Source organism: Leptodactylus fuscus, chromosome 11 (assembly GCF_031893055.1).
Source record: "Leptodactylus fuscus isolate aLepFus1 chromosome 11, aLepFus1.hap2, whole genome shotgun sequence".
Lineage (NCBI taxonomy): Eukaryota > Metazoa > Chordata > Amphibia > Anura > Leptodactylidae > Leptodactylus > Leptodactylus fuscus.
In genome coordinates, this window is record NC_134275.1 from 49064561 (window position 1) to 49091208 (window position 26648).

A 26648-nucleotide genomic window follows, 5' to 3' on the forward strand; every position below is an offset into this window, starting at 1 on the left:
TGGGGGCGGGGTCTCTGTGTGCTGTATGTCATACAATGTTACCGCCCACTTGCCTAGTACACCACAATCTACATGAATACTAAAGGCCTTTTATCTTTGGAATGGCTGAATAGATCTGGATAAACAAAACACCAAAATGCTCTGGGTGACAGCGCTTGAACACCGGGTGCACTGTTGTACGCTGTAGGCGGATGTGTCTGGTATTGTGTAATTGAATAGACTGAGCCTGAAGCAGGCCACGCCTCTCATAAAGGTGATGTCACAGCCTGCGAAGAAGTGGCACTGCCTAAGTGTCATGGCCCCTTTAAGGCTTCGGCTGTAGGTCAGTTTGATATTGGATAGGTCATCAATAGTAAAGAGACTTTATCCATAGGATATCGCTGAGACCCCGCTGATCCCAAGACCAATGAATGCAGCGGTGGATGCCCCTTCATTGGGAGTGCCAGAGACCAACACATGGGCTACATAACTCCTTTAAAATCCTGGAAAATGCCTTTAAATAGCAAGATAGACCACCAGTACCTAAACAGTTGGGGTCTGACAACTGGCCCCCGCACCGATCAGCTGTACCAGCTGCCCCTGGGTGTCGGCATCTACACAGGGGACAGAAGCAAAAGGCGCCATTTACTGAAATTTGTCTCTAGTCTTACTAAAGTGCAAGGGGCAGAGTTGCACCCCGTCATATTATCCAGGGGCCCCAAAAACACCTTCTAAACATGTTAAAGCAGCTTTGTTGTGCTGATTGTGGCGCCGACTGAGCAATGGAACTAATGGAACATTGAGAGGAGACAACAACAACGTTGAGAACTTTTCTGGCTCTGGATGGGGTTGCAGAATGTAAGGAAGGTTACCCTAAATGTTTAGGGGGGCTGGAGAGGTGACCGTGGGGGTTCTTATTATTTTAACCCATTCACTGCTCTTAGTCAAAGTTTTGTAAATTGTGGAAAACCCTTTTAGCTTTGTTCACATATCTACAATTATCTGAGGGGCCCCATTACCTCGATGGATGCCAAAAGAAAGTCCCTATGTACTGGACAGGTGAGAGGCTTTGCCTGGGGTCACTGTAGGGATGGTAATGGGCAGTGCCCGGCGTCACTGTAGGGATGGTAATGGGCAGTGCCCGGCATCACTTTAGGGATGGTAATGGGCAATGCCCGGCGACACTGTAGGGATGGTAATGCGTAGTTCCCGGGGTCACTGTAGGGATGGTAATGGGTAGTTCCCGGGGTCACTGTAGGGATGGTAATGGGCAGTGCCCGGCATCACTGTAGGGATGATAATGGGTAGTTCCCGGAGACACTGTAGGGATAGTATTGGGTAGTTCCCGGGGTCACTGTAGGGATGGTAATGGGTAGTTCCCGGGGTCACTGTAGGGATGGTAATGGGTAGTTCCCGGGGTCACTGTAGGGATGGTATTGGGTAGTTCCCGGGGTCACTGTAGGGATGGTATTGGGTAGTTCCCGGGGTCACTGTAGGGATGGTATTCAGTAGTTCCCGGGGTTACTGTAGGGATGGTATTGGGTAGTTCCCGGGGTCACTGTAGGGATGGTAATGGGCAGTGCCCGGCGTCACTGTAGGGATGATAATGGGTAGTTCCCGGAGACACTGTAGGGATGGTATTGGGTAGTTCCCGGGGTCACTGTAGGGATGGTATTGGGTAGTTCCCGGGGTCACTGTAGGGATGGTATTGGGTAGTTCCCGGGGTCACTGTAGGGATGTATTGGGTAGTTCCCATGGTCAATGTAGGGATGGTATTGGGTAGTTCCCGGGGTCACTGTAGGGATGGTATTGGGTAGTTCCCGGAGTAACTGTAGGGATGGTATTGGGTAGTTCCCGGGGTCATTGTAGGGATGGTATTGGGTAGTTCCCGGGGTCACTGTAGGGATGGTATTGGGTAGTTCCCGGGGTAACTGTAGGGATGGTATTGGGTAGTTCCCATGGTCAATGTAGGGATGGTATTGGGTAGTTCCCGGGGTCACTGTAGGGATAGTATTGGGTAGTTCCCGCAGTAACTGTAGGGATGGTATTGGGTAGTTCCCGGGGTAACTGTAGGGATGGTATTGGGTAGTTCCCAGGGTAACTGTAGGGATGGTATTGGGTAGTTCCCGGGGTAACTGTAGGGATGGTATTGGGTAGTTCCTGGGGTCACTGTAGGGATGGTATTGGGTAGTTCCCGGGGTAACTGTAGGGATGGTATTGGGTAGTTCCCGGGGTCATTGTAGGGATGGTATTGGGTAGTTCCCGGGGTCACTGTAGGGATGGTATTGGGTAGTGTCCGGCTTTAAACTATGGGTAGCTGAGGGGAACATTAAACTGTGGGCAACTTGAGAGGGGCATTAATCTGTGGGGACAAATGGAGGGGAGTGTTATAATACGGGGGTATATCATGTTAAGCTGACTGTAGGGGAGTTATACTGTGTGGGGGCCCAAATAGAATTGGATGGGAATGGGTGGAGTCAAAGTAGAAGTCGATGGGGCCCACAATTTTAATATGGATTCACACCAGAACTGATCCATACAACAGGGGCCACTTTATTTTATGTATTTGGGGTCAGGGGTCTAATGTTCATCCCGGAGAGCTCCGATCAGGTCACGGCAGGGGTCTCTGGTAAAGTGGCCATCCAGTGTACATGTGAATGATATAAGCCGAGTCGTCTGACAACCTTACATGTAGTTCTCCTTTAAGGCACAGCTGACAACGACCTCTGGTTATTCCCTCGGGACTTCCTGTTCACATTCGCACCACATGAGCTCCTCCGAGTAGATATCACATTGGGCTTCACATTTGTTCTATGTAAGAGCCTGACAACTAAACCTTCCCTTAAACTCGGGCCTGTTTTATGCGTTAGTTTTTATTCTGTTGTGCTTTTTTACCTCAGAATTGAGCTTGTTGACAAATCTCAGTGTTAGCAGTGTAAGGGTTAAGCAGGATCTGTGCGGAGGCGTGAATATTCTGCTGTGCGGCGTGCGCCCTCCATAACACCCCCTAGTGGCGGCTGCCGGCACTTCGCCAGCTCCTCTCACCGACCTGTTCTGCAAACTTTGGTATGTCGAGGTTCAGCATTCATAGGGAATGAATTGGCCACAAGAGGAACACACCCAAATGTCTGGGATGTGGCGAGCGCGGGCGGCTCTCCGGCTCACATATACAGTACGGTATATAACCCGTACAGAGCCAGTGCAGGGTGTTCATGTGTCGGGGGCCACCACATTATACGGGCTCAGTCTATAAAATACAGATTTAGGATATCCGTGTCATGTTGAGGTGATCTGAGGTAAATATGACACGTGTGGACATAATCATTACATCATGATGTCAGGGTGTCGATAGTGAGGTGATGATTGTCGCTTTCTTGTTGGCATCCGTTTATACGGCTGTATATTCAGCTCATGTAGGTCCGTATATTCCTGGACGATCCATCACGTAGGAGGATGGAGCCCATAATGTGTTCCTCAGCATAGGCCCTGTTCATACTGTACAGTGTATGGCGGTGTTATAAACAGATCCTTACAATCTAGTCACATCAGTCGCTGCCCCAGTAGGGACAATTTCAGAAAACGTAAAGTGACTTATTATCTGGTGACCAAACTTTTGGGGTGAGGGAGGAAACCCACGGAAAGAGGAGAAATCCACGGAAAGAGGAGGAATAACCATAATCACAATGTGACTCCATTAGTGAAGGAGTCGCCCAGTGACATGGAAAAGAGTCATGGCCAAAGTCGCCGTGTAGCCCCTGCCTTAGTCAGCCCACCACCTGGGGCAACATTGGTGGTATGTCTTATGTCTCCGTACCCCGGGTAGAAGTCTAAAGGTCTTTACCGGACTGGACTGGTTAGGAAACGTTATTCTTAAAGGGGTTGTCCAGGCTTATTTATTAGGGCCTATGATGATCGGTCTGGGAGTTGGGTGTCGCCCCCTTTTGATCATAGATTTATCCTGAGGGAAAAAAAAATCCCCGACAACCCCTTTAATAAACCCCCCACCCCCGGTGTGCGACTCCAATATAAGACACTAATCCAATGTAAGTGACTGTAATATTCTGTGGCGTCTGCACGAACCCCGCGCCGGAGCCCCTTGGCACAAGATGTAGAATATATTAGAGACACATGAATGCTGGAACAGGCTGGAGCAATAAGACTCGGAGGGAATATCATGGGTGATACTACAGTAGTGCAGCAGCCATGTGTACGGCCTGTCACACAGACAGGAGACCTTTGTCCCCAGACAGTGCACCTGCTCACCGAGCCAGCTGTCCTAATACGTAGCAGCCTGGCCCACAATACCCTCTATTAGATGCATGTACAGGTAGGGGTGACCCGGGGGGGTCCTGACAACCACCACATTATTAGCTGCTTGTAGGCCCGGTGTTCACACATTGCAGTATTGTTACCTAGCTAAATACCGAGAATGTTTTACCATAGTTTTGCACCTTTATGATTTTTCCAACAAACATCTGTCAGAAATGTGGCCAATAGCAGACTGTGTAGTCTGGCAAAAACGGGTCGGCCATGGTGCATATTTGCCCTTTGGGCCCAGTGCAAAGGTGTCATAAATAGCACAGGAGATGACAGGAAACAATGCGGGGCCAGGCCTTAGGTAGCACAGGACATGACAGGAAACAACATGGAGCCAGGCCTTAGGTAGCACAGGAGATGACAGGAGACAACATGGGGGCAGGCCTTAGCTAGCACAGGAGATGACAGGAAACAACGTGGAGCCAGGCCTTAGCTAGCAGAGGAGATGACAGGAGACAACGTGGAGCCAGGCCTTAGGTAGCACAGGAGATGACAGGAGACAATGTGGAGCCAGGCCTTAGCTAGCACACGAGATGACAGGAGACAACGTGGAGCCAGGCTTTAGGTAGCACAGGAGATGACAGGAGACAACATGGAGCCAGGCCTTAGGTAGCACAGGAGACAACATGGGGGCAGGCCTTAGCTAGCACAGGAGATGACAGGAAACAACGTGGAGCCAGGCCTTAGCTAGCAGAGGAGATGACAGGAGACAATATGGAGCCAGGCCTTAGGTAGCACAGGAGATGACAGGAGACAATGTGGAGCCAGGCCTTAGCTAGCACACGAGATGACAGGAGACAACGTGGAGCCAGGCTTTAGGTAGCACAGGAGACGACAGGAAACAACGTGGAGCCAGACTTTAGGTAGAACAGGAGATGACAGTAGACAACATGGAGCCAGGTCTTAGCTAGTACAGGAGATGACAGGAGACAATATGGGCTCAGGCCTTAGGTAGCACAGGAAACAACAGCAGACAATGTGGAGCCAGGCCTTAGGTAGCACAGGAGATGACAGTAGACAATGTGGAGCCAGTCCTTAGGTAACACAGGAGATGACATTAGACAATGTGGAGCCAGGCCTTAGGTAGCACAGGAGACGACAGTAGACAACGTGGAGCCAGGCCTTAGGTAGCACAGGAGATGACAGTAGACAATGTGGAGCCAGGCCTTAGCTAGCACAGGAGACAACAGTAGACAACGCGGAGCCAGGCCTTAAGTAGCACAGGACATGGCAGTAGACAATGTGGAGCCAGGCCTTAGGTAGCACAGGAGACGACAGGAAACAATGTGGAGCCAGGCCTTAGGTAGCACAGGAGATGACAGTAGACAATGTGGAGCCAGGCCTTAGCTAGCACAGGAGTCAACAGTAGACAACGCGGAGCCAGGCCTTAAGTAGCACAGGACATGGCAGTAGACAATGTGGAGCCATGCCTTAGGTAGCACAGGAGACAATGTGGAGCCAGTCCTTAGGTAGCACAGGAGATGACAGTAGACAACGTGGAGCCAGGCCTTAGGTAACACAGGAGATGACAGTACACAAAATGGAGCCAGGCCTTAGGTAGCACAGGAGATGACAGGAGACAATGTAGAGCCAGGACTTAGCTAGAACAGCTGCCACCTTGTATATTAGAGGAGGTTTAAGAGGTCAGACTCGTATTGATAGGACACAGTTGGCTTACTTTGGTGTACCTTACATTATGTAGATGGTCAGTACTTGGATGGTCTAATGGGCGGAACATCAAACCATCTATTGAGCTGCATATCACGCTGTCTAATGGGCGGAACATCAAACCGTCTACTGAGCAGCACATCGCGCCATCTAATGGGCGGAACATCAAACCGTCTACTGGGTAGCACATCGCGCCACCTAATAAGAGCTGTGATACCGCCAAACAAGGGAACATCTATGCCGTAGGAAACAATCACTTTCATTGCTCCTGCATGTCCTCTGCGTTGTGACTGCTGCAGATCGGAACATTTTGGAGCAGATCATCGCTCATTCAAAAATTCTTTTTGTATAATACCCCTTTGGGCTGAGGCCCCACATTATGGAAAACCAGTTATTTTTGTTACAGATTTTGCTGCAGTTTTTAGAACCAAAGGCAGGAGGGGATTAGTGGATTAGTTCACACTAGCGCTGGCTCTCCGTTGTTCTGGTCTAAAACAATGAAGTGGCTAAAGCAGTGGTAATACTCGGGGCAGATATTGGCAGTTACACGGGGCAGATATTGGCGGTTACACGGGGGCAGATATTGGCGGTTACACGAGGGCAGATATTGGTGGTTACATGGGGGCAGATATTGGCGGTTACACAGGGTCAGATATTGGCAGTTACATGGGGGCAGATATTGGCGATTACACGGGGGCAGATATTGGCGGTTACACGGGTTAGATATTGGCAGTTACACGGGGCAGATATTGGTGGTTACACAGGGGCAGATATTGGCAGTTACACAGGGCAGATATTGGTGGTTACACAGGGGCAAATATTGGCAGTTACACGGGGCAGATATTGGTGGTTACACAGTGGCAGATATTGGCGGTGACACGTGGCAGATATTGGCGGTGACACGGGGCAGATATTGGTGGTTACACAGGGGCAGATATTGGCGGTTACACGGGGGTAGATATTGGCGGTTACATGGGGCGGATATTGGTGGTGACACGGGGACCTACAAAGAATTTTTGCATCTTAGACAGAAATTCCTTAATGTTTTGGTGGATTGTCTTATCCTGATAAGACTGAAGAAAGTAAAACGGAGCGTTCCCAAACATTGTGCAGCGAGCCGACAAGTCAAGGAGACAACAAGGTACCCTCTGACGAGAACAACTGGCGCCAGGACTGCACACTCAGCTGGATGACATGTCTATACATTATAGGGCCGCGCTCCAAGGCGAGGAGATCTCTACAGCACTCAGGAGTCACAGATGGATGAAGCCGACTATATGGAGATATATATAAAAGGCGGGAACTATAGGGGAGCGAGGGCAGAAAACAACAACAGGAGAAACATCCGCACAACTAGAAGATCTGTATTTGAACCCACAAACAGCGCCCCCTAGTCCATGCTCTATGCAGGCGCTGAGCCCCTGACCGATGATGTCATCACTGCTTATGTCTACTCCACTATATACCTGCTGAATTTATATTGTGGCTTATCATCATGACAGGTCACAGGACCCCAGAGATCAGCTTGTTTAAGATGCCACAGCATTTGGTTGAGCGCCAAGTACCAAGCACAGCGCTGTACATGTCGTAGGGACTGTGCTTGGTATCACAGATCAGCCCCATTCACTTGAATGGGACTTAACTACTCCTGTACCATGTGACCGATGAACGTGATGTCATCAGAAAAAGGAAGAGAGAGTTAGAGCTGATCATCGAGGATTCTGGGTGTCAGAGCTCATCAGTCACATATTGATGCCCTTTCCTAAGAATATCCTGTGCAATCCTAAGGCAGCATAGATGATAGCTGTATAGTGTGCGGTATAGTGTAAGCAGGGGTAGTAGTGACACAAGCAGTAGTCGGGGGGCCCTGCTTCAGACTGTACATTGGAGCCCCCAGTTACGCCTCCGGCAGCAGCTGGTGCAGGGTTGCAGACTTAGTGCTTCGCTCCTGCTGGGGCCCTCTGCAGGTACAAGGCAACGTCAACATCTCCTTATGAAGTCAAGTGCAGAGTCCTTATGAAGTCAAGTGCAGAGAGATCCTACTCCGAGGTCTCCATACACATGGCAGAATGCAGAGTGGCCCTTGTAAGGTAGGGGCCCTGGTGCTGGGGCCCAAGTACTTCATGTGAAGCCTCTGACCACATTGCATTGCATCAGTCCTGTGTGTACACGAGTGTAACGCAATGCTACGGCTGTGATAGATGCAACGTCGCTGCGTTCTCTCATCACCAAGATCAGGTTACTGTGAAGCTCCAGCCGAAACACAATCTCCCAGGGCTGAAATCACACACAGCATCTCGCAGCAGTTCTCGCAGTGTTTTGCTTTTATTCACACGCAAAGTTTTTTACCTCCTGTTTTGTTTTAAGTTCGGTAGAAAACCTTATAAAAAAAATGTCAGAAAAAAACATCACAAAGAACCTGAAAATCTGTGTATGGAAGAATTCTGTGATTTCCTGTAAGGCTGAGGCCACACGTTGCAGAAATGTAGCGGAAAAAAATGGCGGCGTCTTACAGTCCAGCAAAGCGAATGAGATTTCATTTGACCTCATTCACACATTGCGGGGTAAAAAACTCAGCCTGTCTAACCTACAGAAACATGGGGGAGGGGCAGATTAGGCGCAGTCGCAGCAGGTCGGTATTCACCGATGGACAACCTGCCATATTCACATACTGCGACTACAATCTGTGACCGGCCGCACTGAAGAAACCTACACATGGCCCTCATTAGCTTTCAGTCTTTGCCGCCTCTGTAACGATCCGATACCGGATCACAGCTCAGTCATCGTTACATGAATGGACAGGCCCTTAATATTGAAAACCGCTTTAAGTGTGTCTGCTTTATATAATAGTGACATCAGGAGCATTGAGTGATGGAGGTCTGATAGGTTAGGACAACATAGCGACTTTCTGGTCATGTGACCAAAGAGTATGTAGTCACCCTGCGACTTCTCCACCAGTGAAGTGAATGGAGTCACCCTGCGACTTCCCCACCAGTGTAGTGAATAGAGTCACCCTTCGACTTCCCCACTGGTGTAGTGAATGGTGTCACCCTGCGACTTCCCCACCGGTGTAGTGAATGGATTCACCCAGCGACTTCTCCACCGGTGAAGTGAATGGAGTCACCCTGCGACTTCTCCACCGGTGAAGTGAATGGAGTCACCCTGCAACTTCCCCACCAGTGTAGTGAATGGATTCACCCTGCGATTTCCCCACCGGTGTAGTGAATGGATTCACCCAGCGACTTCTCCACCAGTGAAGTGAATGGAGTCACCCCGCGACTTCTCCACCAGTGAAGTGAATGGAGTCACCCTGCGACTTCCCCACCAATGTAGTGAATGGATTCACCCTGCGATTTCCCCACCGGTGTAGTGAATGGATTCACCCAGTGACTTCTCCATCAGTGTAGTGAATGGAGTCACCCTGCGACTTCTCCACCGGTGAAGTGAATGGAGTCACCTTGCGACTTCCCCACCAGTGTAGTGAATGGAGTCACCCTACGACTTCTCCACCAGTGAAGTGAATGGAGTCACCTTGCGACTTCCCCACCAGTGTAGTGAATGGAGTCACCCTACGACTTCTCCACCGGTGAAGTGAATGGAGTCACCTTGCGACTTCCCCACCAGTGTAGTGAATGGAGTCACCCTGCGACTTCCCCACCAGTGTAGTGAATGGAGTCACCCTACGACTTCTCCACCAGTGAAGTGAATGGAGTCACCCTGCGACTTCCCCACCAGTGTAGTGAATGGTGTCACCCTGCGACTTCCCCACCGGTGTAGTGAATGGAGTCACCTTGCGACTAGCCATTGTTTAAACAATTGGGAGAAGCGTACAACCAATCGCCCGGCCCTTACAGCTCGGATCTGGGTACGGCTTAGCGCGCTTGCCATGTATCTTGTCTCTATTCCTCAATGAATGCCAGAGTCCTCCCTCCTACAAACCCTGGGAAATAGACCCTAGTACCTTCACATTGGAGTATCTTCTCCTGGGACCATTTATTGTATTTATTTATATAGCACCATCATTGTCCGCAGCACTGTACAGACATTTATAGTCACTGTTCCATAAAGGGCTCACAATCTACATTCCCTATTAGGAGCTACACACAGATGCTGTCTTTGGTCAGATTCTAACCACTGAGCCCCCATTATTGTGTCTGAGCCTGGGCTCCCTGGAGGATCCTCTGCTACTGATGGACCAGTCCAACACTGCTTGTATCTTTCATAGCAATGGCCCATCCACAGGACAGGTCATCTGTGGGAGAACTCTACAGGGTGTGCGTACAGGCCCTCCTATTCAGGTAATACTCTGTATACTGTATAGCTGTGGTTCCAGGAAGGTGCAGGCTCTCATATGGCACAGATCACATACTGATGACCTATCCTATAAGTTTAGAGCCAGACTCCCACTTTAAGGCCACCATGCACATGTACAATACCAGCAGCTGGTCCTGTAGATTTCGGAGTTTAGAGCTCCTTTAAGGACAAGTCATGTACAAGCTTTCTCTTCACACTGTGGAAACGTCTTACAGATTCCTTGCACTTGTGCAGTTCAGCTCCTGGATTTATTACAAGCAGATGATCTGATCCTTGTCTGCACGTTTACAGCTTGTCCTTAAGAGAGGAGAGAACTCCCCAATGCAAGGAAAAAAATCAGGCAAAGATGACATCAGAGGCATCAAAGGATATATAAAAAAAAAGTCTCCCATGAAGAATGCAAAGCACGTCTGCTTCTGTCAGGGCGCCCAGGCCCCAGCCACGCCTCTGCTCCAGCAATCTGGACCCATAAAAGGCAGCAGTGACATCCTGAGCCAGCGAGGGTGGGGGAGGCTGCTGTGCACATTGCACAACTAGCAGCAGGAAGCAACATGCAGCCAGTGCCTACAGATCCCCTACACAGGGCGCTGACCCCGCTATACCTGACTGCCATACGCTGCCCTCTATATACTCAGGTGCACTGCACAGTATATAACGTCTACTGAGGATAGATTGGCTGAATACACAAGGAGCGCTCGCATTTGTCTCCAGATTAGGAGATATTTCTAAAGCCAGTACAATTGCACCAAAAGTATATACGGTGTATACAGTGCATATGGTGTATACAGTGTATACGGCGCATATGGACATGTTGGAGTAGTGATCGCAGTAGCAAAGACTTTCCTGGACGTCAGGTCAGAACATACACCAAGGGGCTATGCCACACAATAACCACAGGACAGAGGATAGATCAGTGCGGACCTCTGAGACCCCACCAGGTCTGAGAACAGGGGGTACTTTACCCTTGTTATGAAGGCAGCCGCACCCCTGAGGCTCCCCGTATACCTCAATGGGGGCACCACGGAGAGCCAAAGCAATCTCCAGTACACTCATAGAAGTGAATGACAGCGAGGATCTGTCTGGGGTAAAACAGGGGGGATGTCAGGATTATTGGGGTATCAGCGGTCAGATCCCCACTAAGCAATAATGTATCCCCTGTTCCAACGTTTCTTTTTAAACAAAGTACCCCCTAGTAAACCCCCACGTGTAGTATAATGACCAAGTTAGTGCCCCATATGTAATATAATGGCTGTCACATTTACTGATGTTTAAGGCGCACGTGGTAATCTGTATTATTTACCACTGGGGTGGATTAATGGTACTATGGGCCCTGGACTGTTCAGAAAGTGTGACCTCCCACTTCATGCCAAAGATTCCTGGGACAGAATAATGTCTTATAGTGGCCCCTCCACACAGTATAATATCCCATAGTGGCCCCTGCACACATTATTATGCCCTATAGTGGCCCCTGCACACAGTATAATATCCCATAGTGGCCCCTGCACACATTATTCTGCCCCACAGTGGCCCCTGCACACAGTATTATGTCCCACTAGCAGTACCCGCGACTTCGTCCGCGCAGCCCCCAAGCCCTGCGCAAATCACCTCCTACGTGGTCCCAGCCTCCCCCGCGCACCCGTCCTCCTTCCCTCTTTCCACGCCCTGCCGCAGCCAAGGGTGCCACTGGCAGCCATGCATAGCAGTCGGAGCCGTCGGCGGCACACAACCACGGCCCCTGCCAGGGAGTTACATGCAAAGTCCAACAGCCGGCCTTACTACCAATTTCCAGACCCCCACCCCCCCAACCCAGCACTCCAACCACAAAGCACCCACGGCCCCCTCTCCCACCCACCTGCCCCCACCGTAGCATAGCCTGCAATAGCAGCGGCGGTATTATGCAATACATAGCATAATAGCGGCACTTGTATTGTAGTGTACATAGCTTACCCTGCAATAGAAGCAAAAAATCTGACAGGCCGGGGAGCCTTGGCAAGGCTCCTGGCTGTCCTAGTAAAATGATGGTGGGCCCGGAGGTTACTGCGGGTGGCGGCAAAGAGAAGGAACATGGTGGCGTTGGGACACAGGGATACCTAAGATGTACAGTCCTATGAAAAAGTTTGGGCACCCCTATTAATCTTAATCATTTTTAGTTCTAAATATTTTGGTGTTTGCAACAGCCATTTCAGTTTGATATATCTAATAACTGATGGACACAGTAATATTTCAGGATTGAAATGAGGTTTATTGTACTAACAGAAAATGCGCAATATGCATTAAACCAAAATTTGACCGGTGCAAAAATATGGGCACCTCAACAGAAAAGTGACATTAATATTTAGTAGATCCTCCTTTTGCAAAGATAACAGCCTCTAGTCGCTTCCTGTAGCTTTTCATCAGTTCCTGGATCCTGGATGAAGGTATTTTGGACCATTTCTTTCTACAAAACAATTCAAGTTCAGTTAAGTTTGATGGTCGCCGAACATGGACAGCCCGCTCTCAAATGATCTGAAAACAAAGATTGTTCAACATAGTTGTTCAGGGGAAGGATACAAAACGTTGTCTCAGAGATTTAACCTGTCAGTTTCCACTGTGAGGAACATAGTAAGGAAATGGAAGACCACAGGGACAGTTCTTGTTAAGCCCAGAAGTGGCAGGCCAAGAAAAATATCAGAAAGGCAGAGAAGAAGAATGGTGAGAACAGTCAAGGACAATCCACAGACCACCTCCAAAGAGCTGCAGCATCATCTTGCTGCAGATGGTGTCACTGTGCATCGGTCAACTATACAGCGCACTTTGCACAAATAGAAGCTGTATGGGAGAGTGATGAGAAAGAAGCCGTTTCTGCACGTACGCCACAAATAGAGTTGCCTGAGGTATGAAAAAGCACATTTGGACAAGGCAGCTTCATTTTGGAAACAAAAATTGAGTTGTTTGGTTATAAAAAAAAGGCGTTATGCATGGCATCCAAAAAGAAACAGCATTCCAAGAAAAACACATGCTACCCACTGTAAAATTTGGTGGAGGTTCCATCATGCTTTGGGGCTGTGTGGCCAATGCCGGCACCGCGAATCTTGTTAAAGTTGAGGGTCGCATGGATTCCACTCAGTATCAGCAGACTCTTGAGAATAATGTTCAAGAATCAGTGACGAAGTTGAAGTTACGCCGGGGATGGATATTTCAGCAAGACAATGATCCAAAACACCGCTCCAAATCCTCAGGCATTCATGCAGAGGAACAATTACAATGTTCTGGAATGGCCATCCCAGTCCCCAGACCTGAATATCATTGAACATCTGTGGGATGATTTGAAGCGGGCTGTCCATGCTCGGCGACCATCTAACTTAACTGAACTTGAATTGTTTGTCCAAAATACCTTTATCCAGGATCCAGGAACTGATTAAAAGCTACAGGAAGCGACTAGAGGCTGTTATCTTTGCAAAAGGAGGATCTACTAAATATTAATGTCACTTTTCTGTTGAGGTGCCCATACTTTTGCACCGGTCAAATTTTGGTTTAATGCATATTGCACATTTTCTGTTAGTACAATAAACCTCATTTCAATCCTGAAATATTACTGTGTCCATCAGTTATTAGATATATCAAACTGAAATGGCTGTTGCAAATACCAAAATATTTAGAACTAAAAATGATTAAGATTAATAGGGGTGCCCAAACTTTTTCATAGGACTGTATGTGTGGGGTTGGCGTGACGTTGCTATGGCCGCCGGGAGTGTTGCGGAGGGTCCCCGGCCTGTTGCTCCTACTGCAGCCTATGCTACGTATCATAGGCTGCGTTAGAAGCAAAAGACCGACACTTGCGGACACTTACCATGCAGATGGTGGGGAGGCGGGTCCTGGCCGCACCATTAGCCATCAGGGCATGCGTGGCCGGTCGGCATATGCGGGCAGCCAGGCTCTTCTCCCACGTGTATTGGCGCTGCTGCCTGCTAGGCCATGGAGCTGACCGGCTTCTAGGGCAGGCGCCATCTTTTCCTAAGTGTGTGCGCTCACAGGCCACGCCTACATTTCTCTGCACACCTATGGGGCCGCTGTGCTGGCTCCCTGTACCACCCATACACCGCCACGGACCAATTGGAGTGGCGTACAACTAACTGCAGTGACGTCATGGCAGGGCCGACTGTGGAGCCGGAGAGAACTTTGGACGGGTGCGGTGTCGATTTGGGGTGAGTGACCAACTTTTAAAGTAGCCTATGTTTCCTTCCTGGCCAATATGGAGCTGTGGGTGAAATTTCAGAAAAATCCGTGCAGCCGTTTTAGCGTGATTGAGGAACAAACATCCAAACACACAAACTTTCACATTTAAGATAAGATAAGATAGTGGCCCCTGCACACAGTATTATCCCCCATAGTGGCCCCTCCACACAGTATAATATCCCATAGTGGCCCCTGTACACATTATTATGCCCCATAGTGGCCCCTGCACACAGTATAATATCCCATAGTGGCCGCTGCACCCAGTATAATGTGTCATAGTGGCCCCTGCACACAGTATTATGTCCCATAGTGGCCCCTCCAAGCAGTATAATGCCCCATAGTGGCCCCTGCACATAGTATTATGCCCCATAGTGGCCCCTGCACACAGTATTATGTCCCATAGTGGACCCTGCACACAGTATTATGTCCCATAGTGTCCCCTGTACACAGTATTATGCCCCATAGTGGACCCTGCACACAGTATTATGTCCCTTAGTGGCCCCTGCACACAGTATAATGTCCCATAGTGGCCCCTGCACACAGTATTATATCCCATAGTGGCCCCTCCAAGCAGTATAATGCCCTATAGTGGCCCCTGTACACAGTGTAATATACCTATAGAAGGATGCTATGAATTGGAGTTGGTGAAGGTGGTGAAAAGTCCTCTTCATCTCCCAAGAACAAAGGCATTGCCCAAACCTTATCAGGAGGTCCCCATACATATTAGATGGTCAGATGGCCCCATCAAAACTGAGAGGTTTAGCCGACAATCTCCTAATATGAATGGCCCTCATTGTTCTCTTTAGTTATCAATAGATTGCACTCACTTATGGTAGATAAACTATATAACTGGATGTCTCACCAACGACGACTGGCTCTGGAGCTTCTATCCATGTTTTGCCCTTAGCCCTGTATTGAAATACTTTGGCCAAGGCATTCTGGTGACCTGGTTTAGGTTTGGAGGTCTCACTTTCATCATGTGTAAAGATGTAGGAGGGACTAATAAGGCGGTAAACCAAAGTATCAACAGATTTCTCAAAATTCTGCCATATCTACCGAGGACATCCAACACTACAAGTCAACTTTACCAGCTAAGGCCAGGTTCACATCTGTGCACGGCTCTCCAATAGGAGACTAAACAACTGAAAGCTGAATCGCTAAAACAGACCCTGACGGACCCCATACACTATAATCTGGTGTCCGTTGGGTGTTCGCCATTTTTATATTGAAACCGTCCTCTGTACAGGACTTTTGTCTCTGCCGATTTTTGCCGGTTCCTACGGTGGAGACTCCAGCACGGATGTGAAATTATCCTCAACTATACAAAATTTAGAGATTATTTTTCAGCCTTTGTTCTGCTCCTTTTCTTTCACACGATTCTAATTGTGTTTTGTTATATTGAAATCATATAAATAAAGAATATTCCAGCCATTGTCTCAAGACCAAAAAAACCCTTTTATAAGGAAGTCTCCTTTTTTTTCTTTTTTTTTCAAAGTTTTTATTATGTATTCAAAATTTGTACAATGAATGATAGTACAAGAAAAAATAAGAACAATGTAGATTGGTTGAACAACAATAAGGAACTAATACTCATTGAAGGGGAGGCCGTGGCCTAGTAATGACATAACGTCGAATAGGCTAGAACAAGTGTGAAAAACATATAAATGTTCATTTGATGTGTAGGCAAGCTACAGGACTGCAGAGAATGTTGAGTAGAATCTTGAGAGCAATCTGAGGGTAGGGAGAAGGATAGGGTAGGTGGAATAGACAAGATAGAGAAAGGGTGAGTGTCGCGATAGAAAAGCAAGTAATAGATATGATTGAGAGTGAGGAATATAGCTGGAGGGGGCGAGAGGATTGGGTGAGAGAGGAGAAAGAGATAGTGGCAAGGGATAGAGATTAGAGTGTAGGTATAGTGTAAAAGGAAGGAGGAGCGAAGGGTAGGGGGGGACAGAAAGCAAGTGATTCTGGTAGGCTGTCAACTTCATGACTTTGTAACTCCTGTTGAGCATAGTCAGTGAAAAAGGTTTCTCCAAGGGGACCATATTTTGACAAATTTATCATGGGTGCGAGTTTTCCAACTGGATATTTCCTCAAAGCGGGCTATCTGGTTGACCTTACTTATCCATTCCAATTTTGACGGGGATCAGGGTTTAGCCATTTGATAGGGATTAAAGAGTTTGCTGCAGATAGTAGGAACGAGATCAGATTAGTTTTGGAAGGTTGATAGTCTGGAGAGCCAAGAGATAATAAAACCATTTGTGGGGTGAGTGTGAATGAGGGAGTGGTTAGTGTTCGAATTGTCGACTGCACTTCTTGCCAGAAAGCTGCGATAGCCGGGCAAGACCACCAAATGTGGGAGATAGAGCCTACGTCTGCGTTGCATCTCCAACATAATTCAGTAGGGGCGAGTTTCATTCTGTGTAACCATTGTGGTGTTCTGTACCAGCGTGTCAATAACTTATAATGGGTTTCTTGGAGACGGACACAGGGTGAAAACCCTTGGGAGTGTGATAAGTATAAGGAAGTCTCCTTGTCAGTCAGCTGACCACACGTTGGAGCTTGTTGTCTGTCTTCTGGTTTTTAAGGACTTTTTGAAGCCAAAACCAGTAAAAAAAAAAAAAAAAAAAGTAAATGCCATCTGTGCTTTACGGGTAGACTCACACACAGGATATCACTGCAGTTTCTGATGCAGTTTTCTTTTTTTTTTTTTTTTTTGAGCCCGAGCTAGAAATGGATGCATCAGGTTGGAGACGTGTAAGTTCTTCCTCTATATTTCCCATCACTTTTGAATCCCTTTCTTACTTTGGTTAATAAAACGTAATGGAAAACTGGCACAAAAACTGAAAACGCTGTTTGAGAATCTTCCCTCACGCCCCTTCTGATAAAGACTACAGGGGAATACAAGGGCAATACAAAGAAACCGAGACTCAGGCAAGATATAACATAGAAGCCGCTGGTGCCATTTGACAGACACTATCCTCAGCTTACATATGGTATCAAGACTACAGTTCTATCTCTGTTATTTCCGGAGATATCAAAAGTTGACATGTCAGTCAGGATACAAGAGCTGTAATGAATCCCATTATAGGGTCTTACTATTTCATAAGGGAAGTCTGAGTTAGTAGATGGGGTCCTTGTTCAGGATTCTCATTTCTCGACCACTGTGGAGAGTATTTGGCACCCATCACTCTTGAAGACCTGTCTGCTACTTTGGGTCCCAAAAAGGGGAGATAATTGAAGAACAGCTTGTCAGTAAGTCCTTAATTTACCCTTGAGAATATGGTAACTAGTATGGTGGTGCAGACAAGACACAGACTGGTGTAGGGAATCAGGAGGAACAGCCCTATAAACAAGGCTTAGATACTCATATACGCCTGCGCCAACCACGTGGTGGCCAGTAGCTTTGTAGTTTGGAAGCTTTTCTTGGCAGGACCATTCACAGATGTCGATGAATTCCATATGGCTTTGGCAGAATGTAAGGCATTATAGTATATGTCAGTATACACACTACAATAAATAAGCTTATAGTGATTGTTGATACAGTATATGGCAACTCCCTTGCTGTAGGATAATATGTCTAAAGTCACATCATCTATCGAGGCTCCTCGCACAGTCTTCGCTGTCGTCTACTTTATAGCTGCTAGGAGTTATTTGGTCGCTAACTACAGCCTGGGAATTGGTTCTGCACTTGGGCCAATTTGTCATGAGGACTCGCAGCTCATAATGTCATTATAAGTAGATCAGAAGATTGTTGTACTGAGCTGTAGTGTTGTAGGTAAGAAGAGCGACAGTCTGAATACAGGTCCTAAATAGTATGTAAGTAGCTGCAACAACTGGAGAGCAGTGAACACATAGCATTTGTTGTTTTTTTCAATGCAGAGTCTGTTTCTGACCTTTCTCCAGTTCTTCTAAGGTCACAGGTCTGATCTTTCTGGTGACCCTACAAGTTATATCATCACTGTAGGCTTGACCATGTGCTGCTGCAAAACAAACTTATAGGAAGTCTGATGCCGGAACCCAACCCCACAGATTCTGGTGACAGTAACTTATCTGCAGGGCTGGGGGGATATGCTGGTTCTGGTGACAGTAACCTATCTATCTGCAGGGCTAGGGTGATATGCTGGCTCTAGTGACACTAACCTATCTATCTGCAGGACTGGGGTGATATGCTGGTTCTGGAGACAGTAACCTATCTATCTGCAGGGCTGGGGGGATATGCTGGTTCTGGTGACAGTAACCTATCTATCTGCAGGACTGGGGTGATATGCTGGTTTTGGTGACAGTAACCTATCTGCAGCACTGGGGTGATATGCTGGTTCTGGTCATATTAACCTATCTGCGAGATTGGGTTGTGGTGATCCTAACCTAGCAATTTGTGGACATAGGGTGATATTAAGGGGTTCTTGTGACTCCCTTTAAGCTACCTATACCAATTAGATTTTTGTCAAATGAAACTTCAGCAGATGATCGACCAGATATCTGATGTATAGATGCTGTGAACTTTCATTCATGACCGGCCGACAGCAGATTTTAGTCTTCTGAAAACAAATTGGCCATAATGGATATATTTGGCTCATTGATAGCTGAAGATAACCATTCTTGGCATGTTCAGCCAACTAATACAAGCTTACGATGCTTCTTCCTGATCGGGCAGTAAAGTTGCTATGATCCCATCACCAATGGGACGGCTTCATGATACTTATCTGAAATCTAAGGTCAATCTTATTCTTGTCTTGGTTCATAGTTACTAGACACTACAACAGCTTCATGTTCTGTTGTCTTCTAGCATTTATCTTCTCTCCATTGGTTTCCAACGCATTCCAAAAACCTACTGCACTTGGACGTGAGATTGTGAGTTACAGCGTGAATATGTACCAATGACAGTGATGACAATCTCTGTACGAGGACGATGGAAACATTGGTGCTGTATAACTCTATAAAATAATAATGATGATGATAAAATACAGCCCACGATGGGTGCTCACTGGTCTACACAGGAGATGGTGGTGCGTGGACTCTCTAAAGAAGCATGAATTGGCCTCTCGTAGAAATAATACAGTCATAAATATTTCTGGGCAGAGGTTCTTAAAATAGCATTTACTCCTGCTGGCTATGTACCGACAGCTGTGACAGCTTAATACATAACCTCCAGCAGCAAGAAGCACAAGGTTCGATGGTCATTCTGCTCAAAATCAGGTCTTGTACAGTTATATTCTTTATTTTAGGTATAAAGTTAGATATGGCGTAGTACAAAATGTATCCAGAATTCATACGGCAAAATACAGAAATGGTTGGAACTCAAATATCTGTAGTTAGTCAAATGGAGTATCATTGGGACGTTGGATGTCTTGGTGATTATCTCTGCCGAGAGGTTAATTCTGCCAAACTAAGGGCGATCCAATGAACGGTGTGACTGTCACTGAACGGGCCAACTTTATCCTCCATTCGTCTCTCATATCGAAAGGTTCAATGGAATTCTTCTCAAAGATGAATAAATCCACCAAACCACCACCAGTCCAGTTACGAAAAATCCATTTTATTTCAATCATAAATATTCACAAAGGATAAATAAAGATATCCAAGCCTTAAATTAAGAAAATCAATTCTGAATAAAATCACATAATGTCAATAAATACCATCACCAGACGTCTTTACGGCGGAAACGATAACACGAACGTTCAGCTTTCTTTAACCGTGGGCGGATGAGGCCCTCTCCCTAAATTTTTTTGAGTGAAACATGCCTTGTTATTAACACAAAACACTGGAAGATCACAAAAAATAAATAAGGAAAAAAAAACGGACTAAAGGTGAGGTAACAGCACTGGCCTCCGGACTAAGAGATGGTCGATGTTCAGGAAAGCGACAGCGACCAACCGAGCATCGAATTTGGAAGGAGTTTGCCCTGAATATTAGGTGATGGCGAGTGGCTATGGCTTGTACACCCAAATATCACTTCAGGTTGAAACAGTTTCATCAAAATGATAGAAATATACAAAGGATATTGCTTCATTTATTTACCATTTGAAATTCGGCTTTCGTAGAGAAAAGCTACAATCATTAAGAAAAACCGGCGATTTGTTAAAAAATGGCGATGGACAGATTGCTTCGTTGACTTCTACCGGCCAAGACTATATAGAAATTACAATAAATAATTTCTTTCCTTTCATTGGATACTCCAATAAAAAATACTCACAGCAACAGCGCTCTGGCGATAAAAATATGTGGGATTAACCGGATGATATAGAAACGGAGCGCGATTAAGGCAATCTGAAACATTTAAGCATAAATTAGTCATCATCTTAAAAATAGAGATTTGTATATACGTCTATATATAGGTTTTATATACAGGTACTATGTGCTGGGGCAAATTGTCCCAATGGCTTCATCTTTTCATTAAAAAAAAAAAATGTCCATAAACGAAGATTTACAAAATGACTTAGCAATTGGTGCAGAAACCTTTACGAAGGGTTTCGAGAAAAATGGAACCTTTTCTACTGAAAACTGTGCACGTTGGGTTTATTATGGCATACGTAGGCAGAGATGTCAGCAGTCATTATCAGCTCTTGGTTGTTCTTTAGATTCTGCTTTCTGTGATATTCGGCATTCTGCGGTTTAACACTTATTACGAGATTGTCTCTGGTAGTCGAAACGTAGAATAATGCCCTCTACTAAACCCTCAAGGAAAACCATTTACGTTCATCTGCTCAGAATAAATTAAAATAAAGTCCTCCCATTATTTACAATAGTGTCTTGTTACAAGATACATCGAGGTGTCCATTACAGTCATTATCAGCAGTTCTGGGTTCCCACAAGAACGTCCATAAGATAGTCCAAGTCGCTAAGTTCCAGCATAGAGTCCTGTCCATCTGACAATGTCTTCTCTTCTGTCTCGTTGATGCTAGAAAACGTCTTGAAGTTTAAAAGGTTGCTGCTCGTCCAAGGGTCACTGTCATACATGGAAGTGTCAATGTCCTCAAAAATGTCCTCCAGGTTGTCACCAAGGAGATAGGTCGAAGAACTTAAGAAGCTGGATGCGGGTGTCTGTTTACCAGATTCCTCTCGACTTCCCTCTTTGTTTAAGTCTTTTGGGGAGCAAAACTGATCGTCATCTGTTTGGGGAAGTGGAGAACAGCTCAATCCCTCAAAATTGTTTAGATCTTCAAGAATGGTAGAAATGGAAGAATATAAAGATGCATCCATGGTGGAGAACAAGGCATCTTCTCCGGGGATGTCTAGAGCTGGTTTCTTGCTCTCAGTGACAAATGTTTGGGAGTAGTCTTTCCTAGAGTTGTCCTCCGTGGATTTCCACACTCCTGTGGCACTTGTTTCTGTTTGCATATTATCCTGAAGACGTCGCAAGGTGTTGGCCACCAGCACGAGATGCCTCAGGTTAGGCTCCACATGGTGCAGACTACGGTGAAGCTTCAGTAGAGATATGTTCATCAGGCAATGAGACTGCACCGCAGGCAGCGAGCTCTGACATCGAGCTGCCATCTCTACTTCGGGACCAGCTACCATCTCCTCCTCTACCTCCGAAAATTTACGTTTGATCCCTTTGGCCAACATGAGTCTACAAGACAAAAATAAGAAGACATTACTATGAGCTCCAATGAATTGCTAACAGTAGGTTATCCTAAACTCAGAAAGTTAACCCTTGTAGAACTCGTTTTACGTCTTTTTTACAACCGTAGGAACTATGTAATGGTCCTTGTCTAAGGTGACGAGACGAGAGATCTGGTTTTCACACTGCAAGAAAAATCAGTCCTGGGAGTACATCTGGTAGCGTGAGTCACCAAAGACAAGTCTAAATTCTTTCATTTTCTGTAGGGTGAGTAACAAGAAGAAATAGATGTATGTGCCTTAGCTACAGTCAGAAGCAAACAAAACAAGCTTCAGAGCAACAAGAAAGTGAGACTTAGGGACAAGTTACAAAGCGGGTTCTAGCACAGACTGCAAAAGAGCCGTCTACTCGAGCATAAAAAAACACAAGACCTCGCTGCCATCGCTGCACACAATGACTCGGCATATATGTGGATTCCCTGAGCTCATCTAATTATCTGACCACACGGAACAGACACAGTGATCCTGAGTCCTGAACAACCTCTTCAGACCAAACACCCCATGAAATACGTCTCCATACAATATACTTAGAACTCGCTCTACAGTCTTGTAGGTATCACAGGAGACATCTTCAGCAGATGCATCAGCCCCTACACTAAACGAAGACTCATTAGAGAGCTGATCTAGGTGCGTATGTCGACGTAAAGGAGTTTTCTGGGCTTATTAAGTAGAGATCTGGGGGGCGGGGGATTTGACAACTGGTACCCCTGTGATTCAGCTGTTTGACGAGGCAGTGTGGGGCCATGAGGGCTGCTCTTGGTTTGCCATCTGATGTCACGTTCACTCATCATGTTTGTGATACCAAACCCTGCTGCTGTAATATGTACGGGGCTGTGCTTGGGTGTCTGTAAGGAGACCACCAAAGTCTTCTAAGACTGCAGCCAATAAGGACAAGTCATCAAGTCATAAGCCAAGAAGCCCTTTAAAGAGGACCTTTCACCATATCTGGGCACAGGCAGTGTTATATACTGCCAGAAAGCTGACAGTGCGCTGAATTCAGCGCACTGTCGGCTTTCCCGATCCGTGCCCGGTGTAAAGCGCTATCGGTCCCGGTACCGTAGCGCTTTACAGTCAGAAGGGCGTTTCTGACCATTAGCCAGGAACGTCCTTCTGCCTCGCGGCGCCAATCGCGCTGTGCTGTGGAGCCGGAAGGAACGCCCCCTCCCTCTCCTGATAATGCTAGTCTACGGACAAGCTGTGTGAGCAGAGGGAGGGGGCGTTCCTCCCGGCTCCACAGCACAGCGCGATAGGCGCCGCGAGGCAGAAGGACGTTCCTGGCTAATGGTCAGAAACGCCCTTCTGACCATAGAAGAGCTACGGTACCGGGCCGTAAGCTCTTCACACCGGGCACAGATCGGGAAAGCCGACAGTGCGCTGAATTCAGCGCACTGTCAGCTTTCTGACAGTATATAGAACTGCCTGTGCCCAAAAGTGGTGAAAGGTCCTCTTTAAGACACTGGCAATAAGTTGTTATGGCAAGGGAAACCTCAACTGAACATTATATGTCACTGGTGCAGATGAACGTCACCTATGTACTCCGTGGTCCATGCTGAGTCCTCCCACCCTCTGCAGTGCCTCCCTCTCTGACAATTAGCCCCACAGGTTAGGCCCACTGCTCTACGTGATGGGCTCCGCTCTACATGATGGGCACCGCCGCTCTACGTGATGGGAACCAATACTTGTAGTTCTTGATTCTTTTGACAGTGTCATTCTGACTATTCAACACAACCTGCTGGGATTTGTAGTTTCCATATCTTGAAGATGACTGACCCTAGACGCTGCAGTGACTCTTGTGTGAATTGTGTCGTCTTGCAATAGATCTTCTGTATCGTAAGTAAAACAGAATTTGCTGCGATTTGAGCTTGCGACTGACACGGATTTCACATCTGCCATTCTGAATGTGATAAATCTGCGGGACGCTCATTTTTTCCGTGCGGAAATTGCTGGCCACGGGAGGATGAGATTTGTAGAATCTCAACTACTTGTCTTGTACTGTAAAATTTTGAGTAGCAAATCCACAAAGTGTGAATTCAGCCCAACTGCCAATGCACAATAAAAACCTGAAGCCAATAATTACAACGCACATCTCCCTAGTCAATAACTATATCAAGGTGTGAATATTTATGCAAATGACCTCAACAGAGGAGGAGCCTGTCTAGTAAACAACTTGCCATCCGTGCTATCATCACGTTGATCGCCTATATGTTTATATTGTTTGAGTATTTTTTGGCTGACATTCAGTCCACTAATCTTGTCTCGAGGAAACCTCAGTCCTATAAGATTAGCTTCATCCGACATACACCAGACCTTGCCTACTGTTCACATTATATAACCTATGATCACCGGCAGGGACTATGTTGGACTCTTTACTTGTTCACATCTAGTACCCACACACCATTTCTGAATGTCGCCCTCCCACGCTAATACCTCCGTAGGAAGGAAATCAGGAAACTGCACTTAAGAATTTTTGCTTTTCTTGAGTTCAAGCAGCTGCTGTAAAGTGAGGACACAGCACAGGAACACAAGAGACAAACATGGACTTCAGGTCTGTCCAGTAGTCAGCGCAGGATCAGTCGGAAGGCAATAGCTCCCCCTCCCTGAACTCCAGGACTGGCACGCTGCCTCTACTAGTTACTCATCTGTAGAAACCTGCACAGCACATACAGGCCGGCTCATTCACTGCAGCCTCGCACCCACCTAGGGGGAGAACAGCCCATCGGACTAGTAGTCTGGACCAATCCAAATATACAAAGAGGAGGAGATAAGAGAATCCTCTATCATTCCCCTGTCAGCTGAGGACTTGAAGGGAATTTCCACTCACAGTGATCTGCACATATGTCTTAGATACATGTAAGGGGACGTCTGTGACATTAGACCTGGTGCTCTGGAGAGCTCAGACCCCTTTGGAACGGCTCGGAAATGTCTGGTAATCAGCGGCCGTCCAAGATCACGTCAACCAATGTCATCCCTTTTACTGGACTTTCCCTTTATGGTGGTGAAAGACATAACAAGTAGCATATATAGCACCAAAACCATCGGATCCACTAAGTGCCCCCCGAGCCACGTGGACGATAGTCATTATGATGCAAGACTTAAGGGGGTTTTCCCTCGAAAATAAAGTGTTAGTTGTTGGGGTTCCGACCACTGGGGTCTTCAAGTGCGTCCACATGAATGGAGTAATGGGGCATGTTTGTGACTCCTTTCACTTCTATGGGGTTGACAAAGCGAATACGATCGGCCTAATAGAAGTGACTGGAGATGTGAACAGGTGAGAATACTGTGCGGAGCCCCCACTTGTCATCCCTGTGGTCGCACCTTCACGTCATCCCTACACTGTGTGAATACTCATCTAGGAAGGGTTACATAAAAAGAGATTGGGCTCCCAATAAATACGAGATATAAGAACCCCCGACCGATGCAGATCCGTCTACATTCTGGACTCCTATTGGACAAGCGGTAAAGTTTTCCTTCCCCTCGTGAGCAACTTTTATGATTTGTGAAATGTCTTTATACACACATACATGAGCCCGACCGGACCCCACAATGACATAAGAGCCTGTTCGGACCCCACAATGACACAAGAGCCTGTAGGGACCCCACAATGACATACAAGAGCCTGTAGGGACCCCACAATGACATACAAGAGCCTGTTCGGACCCCACAATGACATACAAGAGCCTGTTCGGACCCCACAATGACATATAAGAGCCCGTCCGGACCCCACAATGACATATAAGAGCCCGTTCGGACCCCATAATGAGGTATAAGAGCCCGTCCGGACCCCACAATGATATAGAAGAGCCCGTCCGGACCCCACAATGATATGTAAGAGCCTGTCCGGGACGTGGCCATGATTGGTGCAGCCTCAGGTGCTACAGACAGCAGAGGGTTAATCACCTCCGGGACACTATAGACTCTATAATGGGCAGTGGGGACCCCCATAACCTAGACCCTCAGGGTCCTTATAGTGGGCTGGGGGACTCGGATAGGGCTCAGGTATTCTCAGAGGGGGCTCCAGGAGCTGCACCGGGGTGTACAGGAGAGCCCGGCCATGTCCTGAGGAGCCTCCGCTCGCCTCACACCTCCCCTCATGCCCGGGCCGAGCTCTTAGTCCTCCAGCTCAGACCCCTCACACTCCGGACACACAGACCCTCGGCTCCAGCGGCCGCCATTACCCTCCCTCCGCCTACGCACATACCTGCCCAGCTGCTCAGCAGCCAATCAGAGTCCTCCTTTCGGCGATAAGCAGCCAATCAGAGCGTCGCATCCCACCCCCTCGCCCAGAGCCCTAGCAGCAGCCGCCCCAGCCGCAGAGCTGTCACTGAATGCTGCGCCGCTCGCTCTGCCGGAGCCTTGCCTGACGATAACCACACCCTCCTGCACTACAATTGGCCAGATCCCAGTACTATCAGCCAATCAGCGGCCCGAGGCGTGATACGGACGGCGCGTGCCGCTCCCTCCCCCTCCGCTAGCTGCCTGTCAGTGACTAAGCGGGCGTGGGCTGGGAGGGGGTGAGTCACGTGTCCACGTCA

At 47.4% G+C, this 26648-nt stretch overlaps 1 protein-coding gene across 1 annotated transcript; it reads right to left on the reverse strand.

The window, feature by feature from the left end:
- Window positions 1-20019: 20019 nt before the first annotated feature.
- Window positions 20020-26437, reverse strand: LOC142184241 (SERTA domain-containing protein 1-like). The gene is made up of 2 exons (XM_075259007.1): window positions 26315-26437; window positions 20020-22066 (listed from the first exon to the last, which is right to left on the reverse strand). The coding sequence occupies exon 2, from the start codon at window positions 22060-22062 to the stop codon at window positions 21286-21288; it is 777 nt and encodes a 258-aa protein (XP_075115108.1). The 5' UTR covers window positions 22063-22066; window positions 26315-26437; the 3' UTR covers window positions 20020-21285.
- Between the last annotated feature and the right edge of the window lie 211 nt (window positions 26438-26648).